The sequence below is a fragment of the Grampus griseus genome (genome assembly GCF_964374135.1).
Source record: "Grampus griseus genome assembly, chromosome: 19".
NCBI lineage: Eukaryota > Metazoa > Chordata > Mammalia > Artiodactyla > Delphinidae > Grampus > Grampus griseus.
Window position 1 is genome coordinate 42,035,339 of NC_139013.1, and position 6,126 is coordinate 42,041,464.

The window sequence follows — 6,126 nt, forward strand, 5'->3', positions numbered from 1 at the left end:
GGACACTGCAGAAATACAAAGCATCATAAAAGACTACTACAAGCAACTTTATGCCAATAAAATGGACAACCTGGAAGTAATGGATGAATTCTTAGAAAGGTATAAGCTTCCAAGACTGAACCAGGAAGAAGTAGAAAATATGAGCAGACCAATCACAAGTAATGAAATTGAAAGTGTGATTAAAAATCTTCCAACAGACAAAAGTCCAGGACCAGATGGCTTCACAGGTGAACTCTATCAAACATTTGGAGAAGAGCTAATACCCATCCTTCTCAAACACTTCCAAAAAATTTCAGAGGAAGATATGTATGATAAATACATACCTAGATCAATTTCTTAGGTTAAGTTTTGGCTAAATTCATTTTTAAGTTCAAGGTTCTAAGTCGCTGGGGGAGTCCTCTGTTCCTTGAACAGCCTTCTGTCCCAATGAGATGATCCCCTACTATAACAACATGTGTTAATTCCATCATATTTATCACATTGTATTTTAATTATCAGTTTATCTGTCTCCCATCAGATTGGGGATTCCTTTAGGGAGAGACTCTCTTTTTCACTTTGTCTTGAAATAGGTACGAAATTATTTGACAAATGAGTAATGAACAACACTTCAGATGGCATGCATTTATCCATAATTATTGAGTATTAACCTACAAATATTCTATAATCTGATTTTAAATCCTCAAATTTATAGCAAGGCTTTGATTTAGCTTATGCTAATTTTAAAAATGTGTAGCTTTAAGGCATTTTATTATAAAAAGCTGATATTCATATATATAAATGAGTGAGAACTTAAAATTCATCATACATTTAATTCATTTTTTAGTTTGACCTTCTAGTAAATCTTTAGCTTCATTGATTTTGGCTGCTATATAAGGATATCCTCCCTTGTCTGGGTGATTTAAAAGCATAATTGGTCGATGAGCATCTCTTATCTTTCCTTTATTGGCATTAGGGCTTACATCTAGTATTAATGCTGCTTCCTGTTTTGTCATTTGGGGTTCAAACCCACCTCTGAAGGTGTAATAGCCACCACTGAAGGCAGATTTTGGTAGACTTTGAAAAACTTGTTTTACTTGAGGCTCCATATGCTTCATGGCTTGCAAAGCATAATGGCCTGCAAATCCTGCTGCAGCAATGGTCAGTCCAACTGCTATGACTGTACTGGCCATGGTTCCCGCTCGACTCCTCTGCCTCCCCTGGGAGTGCCCAAGTTCTTAGTTTTTATATCTTGGACAGTCTGCTTTTATTTGAACTCTTAGATGATTGTTTAGCTAGGTATGGAATTGTAGGTTATGTTATTTTCCCTTATTATTTTGGGGAAAATATATTTGTGCATCTTACTATTTGTGCATCTGTTGTTGCCTTTGATAGGATTCCTATTGGTTTGATTATTGTTCCTTTGAAGGTAGTTTATCTTTTCTCTCTTGCAGCGTTCACACTTTTTTCTCTTTTTTCTTGGTGTTCTGTAGTTTCACTACAGTGTTGTATCTTTGTTTAGTCTGGGGAGTTAAGGAGCTCTTTCAATCTGAGGGTTTATATCTTAACTTCTGAAAACTTTAAAAATATTATATCTTTCTTTGTTCACTGTAGTGTCTTTCACAGATAACTATCATATGCTGGATCTTCTGTCTAAATTTCTCTTTCATATTTTCCATTATTTAAACTTCCTGTGGTACATTCTAGGTGACTTCTTTAGACTTATCTTCCAATTTAATAAATTTCTCTTCCTCTTTGTGTTGTGTGCTCTTTAACATATTATTGTTTTGTTTGCCAGTGATAGAATTTTTTTCAGATTTTTCCATTTTTAATAATACACGCATACTTTGTTTTATTGTGCTTCACTTTGTTGCACTTCACAGATCCTGTGTTCTTTGCAGATTGAAAGTTTGTGGCGATGCCCTGCTGAGCAAGTGTACTGGCACCACTTTTCCAACAGTGTTTGCTCACTTCATGTCTCTGTCACATTTTGGTAATTCTTACAATATTTCAAACTTTTTCATTAATATTATATTTGTTATGGTGATCTGTGGCAGTGATCTTTGATATTACTACTGCAGCTCGCTGAAGGCTTGGATGATGGTTAGCATTTTTTTTAGCAATAAAGTATTTTAAAATTAAGGTATGTACATTGTTTTTTTAGATACAATGCTATTGCACACTTAATAGACTACAGTGGAGTTCAAATATAACTGTTACATGCACTTGGAAATCAGAAAATTCATGTGATTCTCTTTATTGCGATGCTTGCTTTATGGTGGTGATCTAGAACTGAACCTGCAGTATCTCTCAGGTATGCCTGTACCTTGATCCTGCCATGTGGAATCTATTATCTTTTTCATCTGCTTAATGGCTATAAACATTTATTTTAAAATTCTTTTTGAATTGCTTTAGTATTCAGAGTCATTTGATTATGAGCTTTTGTTGCATTTGCAAACTTTTATAGCATTGGATTGCTTTGTATTCTTTGCAGTCTTTCTGAGTTCATCAGTACTAATTATATATTTATAGGTATGTGCTGGATTGTGGAAGCACCCTTATGGGACAGTTTTGTGTTTTACTGTGGATGTATGGGTTTCCCAGGTTTGGACCACTTTTTATACTAATTTTTTAGTTTGGACTTTGCTAATAGCTCAAAGAATTTTACACTCTGCTGACATGCCTTGCAGGGCAGGGAATTCAAAATTGTCATGACTGACTCTGCTTCCCGCTGTACCTTGAGGCAAACCTTATCTTTATCCTGTTGGGAGTTTTTTTCTACTTCTAGTTCACCCCCGGTCTTGCTTCTTGGAGGAAGTTCAGGACTCAAAATCTTGACTTTTTGTGTCATTGCCACAATCTACATCCATTTCTTCCTGAGGGACACATGGCTTATTTTTCTGGCCCCTAGAAATGTATTTTTCTTATCTTAAACTCCAGCTGTGTACTTTGAAAAAGTTCTTCAAATTTTATGTAGAATTTCTAGATGTCTTTGAAGTGGGAGGAGAGACTTCACACCTCAGATCAATTTGCTATCTTTGCTGGAAAGGCCTCCAATTTTTATTTTTTTAAACTTGGGCATATTATATATGTGTGTGTATATATACATATGTATATATATATATATATATATGTTTTGTTAAGTGCTTTTGTACCTCTAAGAGTTTATCATGAAACTTATGCCATTATTAATCTTCTAAACCATGATTCTTTAGTAGTTATTTTCCACAGAATGGATGTATTACTTATCTAGGCAATCCCTGTTGTTGCATCTTAAGTTTCTGATTTTTTTGCAATTATAAATGATTTTTCTGTGAATATCTTTATGTATCTTTGTGAGCATCTCTGCCAGGGCTACCTTCTTAGAGGTGAAAGAATTGTATAACAGGATAGAATCTTAATAATTTGAAAGACTGATAAAATATTAGTAATGAGAAGTACACTGGATGTATAACAAAAATTCTGAACATTAAGGAATAAAGTAACAGAGTAAAATTGTGAGAGGAAGATAGAAATACAATGGATTAGAACTTTATACCATTGTAAACATCAAATCTCTTAGTTCATACAACAGACATTTAAGACATTATGTTGAGTATTGTAACTAATAGGGAGGGATAAGAAATGAATAAGACATGGTTTCTGTTCTTCAGAAGAATATAGGTGAATTCTTAATGAAGATAAATAGAACTATATGGAACTCTAATAAAAAGGCAGCCATAAGTAAGTAATATACTTCAGGTAACAGGAGGCTGCTGTGAGATCTCAGAAGGATCTACCTAATCCAGCTTGAGGAGGGGCCATATCTACCTAATAATTTACAACTCTTAAAATGTTAAGAAAAAGGTTTAAGCAACAATGAACACATGGTTATAGGAGGAATAGTTGACCCAGTTAATAATTTTATGTGTATAATTACCTCAATAAGCATTTTCTTGTATGAGTGAGTTGCCTCTCAACATGGCTCCCTCCTAGTCCAAATGGTTTGTTACCATGTCACCAGCCAGAACAACAGTGTCAAGCCTATTCTTTAGCTTCTTTACAGCAGCCACACCCTAATAGTCATCGCAACTTCCTCCTTCCCGATAGAAACTTCATTGATCTGGTTTTCCACCATTTTTATACATGGCTATGTGCTTCAGAAGAAGCTAGGCCCATCTCCTGCTCTAGGGTTCCAGTTAATCTAAGTCAGTCATAGAGCGTTCCCTTGCCAATGACTGGTTTAGGCATGGGCATGTAATACAATTTTGGCAGGAGGAAAATTTTGCTTGGGGCTTTCTTGAAAAGGTTTATTCACCCATATAATGAGGAAAAGATGGTCCTTTCACTGGCTATGGTTGGTTCTGGATATTGTACTTGGAACTGTTGCAGTCATCTTGCCATCCATCTTAGGATGAAGTCAATACATAGGAAGACGAAGCCAAGAAGGAGAGAGGAAACCTGGAGGTTGTTCTGCTACTTAATGTTGTGATAATAAATGCCCACATGATTTGAGTTATGTTTTTCTATTACCTGAAGCCAAAATCTTCCTAATGGATGCAGGAGGCAAGGTGTCCCTTGGGACTCTTGTCACCTCAGGACAATCCCTGTAATCTACTTAAGTGTCTCATGCAGGGATACAGGCGATGTTCTGGGTGACATGGGCTGCTTTCCTATTTGTTGCCTTTGGACAGTTACCAGAATAACTGGATATTTGCATTTCCATAGCACAATGTCTCTTTCTAACCTTTCTTTTCTAACTTAAAAGTAGGTTCTTCCAGTTGATTTTTGAATGACCTAAAACCAAGAGAACTATTGATATTGCACAGTAGTGATCCATGTATTTCCTATTCGATTCCTTTGTCATGAAAATTAGGGAAAAATACACAATGAAAATTAGTTTTGGCTAAATATTATGAAAAGTAAAAATTTCCACTTTTCAAATGTGATAAGATAGCTTGCATTTATTTTATTGCTTCCTTTATGTCTTCACTGTGCCGTGACCATAGCTTATCACTCACTTTGAAACTTTTTTCAAGCATCGAAAGTCTTTTTGTTTCCAAATGATTTCTAAATGATCAACAGCACCTCCCCTGCTGAAAAAGCAGTTGTAATAAATTAGATTAAGTTGATTTTATAAATCTGAATCTATAATTGGAGAGTATGGGGGCAATTACAGCTTGAGGTCACCTTGAGCAAGTGACTTGTTTGTTTTAGATTCCCATGTTGAGAGAATTCTGATTCACATCTATAAGTAGTTGCAAGTTTTAGGATTTTGTTTGTTTGCTTAAGAAGCTTGTTTTTGTAATCTCTTGAATAAGGATGGTTAGAAATAGTTTATTCACAGTTCACAGAGGAAGCAAGTTAACCTGGTTGCATAACGTAATGTAGTGAAAATTTCAGATATGAATATTATAATATTGGTATATAATATTCTTGTGTGTGCCTGTATTTAAAATACCATTTTAGAAATAAGTGCTGTTTAAATGAAGAAATTAAAATAGCGTAGTTTTTGTAACCCTTGAAGTTCCCTGGCATAGCTTGAATTTGAAAACCACTGCTTTTTAAAAATTATTTTTTACAATTCTTCTCACACCATGTAGCAATAATTTGATGAACTTCGTCTCCCTTGAGCTGCTCAAAGGCAGGGCTTGTGTCTCATTTATGGTGAATTTAGGTGCACAGTTTTATTTTTACATGGTTACCCCTCCTTACACCAACTGAGAGCTTTCCAAGGCAATATTCCTCATCCATATAGCACAGTGCCCACTGCATGGAACATCTATGGAATGAATTGTATTACATCCCAGCAAACATTTCTCTGCCTATTCTATCTGTTCAGTTTATAGAAGACCAAATTAGGGGTTGATTTCGTTGAAGCTTCTCTTAAAGTATATGTATGTAGATCCATTTATGGTAACTTTTGTTGTTTTCTTTATGTATGAGATAAAAAGATACTCGTAGAAATTTAGGAAGTATAGAAAATTACAAAGAAAATAATCACTGTGAAGCTTTTGCATTTCCTTTCAGTCTTTCTTCTCTGTATATATTAGTTATGTAAATGATGTCTACGTCCTGCTTATTTTCCCTAACATAAGTGGGCATTTCTTCACTCTATTAAAAAGTTTTCATAAGCCTAATTTTACTTGCTTTGTGAACTATTCCATCTTA

General features: G+C 34.8%; 1 protein-coding gene across 1 annotated transcript; it reads right to left on the reverse strand.

Moving 5' to 3' along the window:
- Window positions 1-812: 812 nt before the first annotated feature.
- LOC309837475 (mitochondrial import inner membrane translocase subunit TIM14-like) lies at window positions 813-1,200 on the reverse strand (the record flags this gene model as incomplete). The annotated part of the gene is made up of 1 exon (XM_082677969.1): window positions 813-1,200. The coding sequence occupies exon 1, from the start codon at window positions 1,167-1,169 to the stop codon at window positions 813-815; it is 357 nt and encodes a 118-aa protein (XP_082534095.1). The 5' UTR covers window positions 1,170-1,200.
- Between the last annotated feature and the right edge of the window lie 4,926 nt (window positions 1,201-6,126).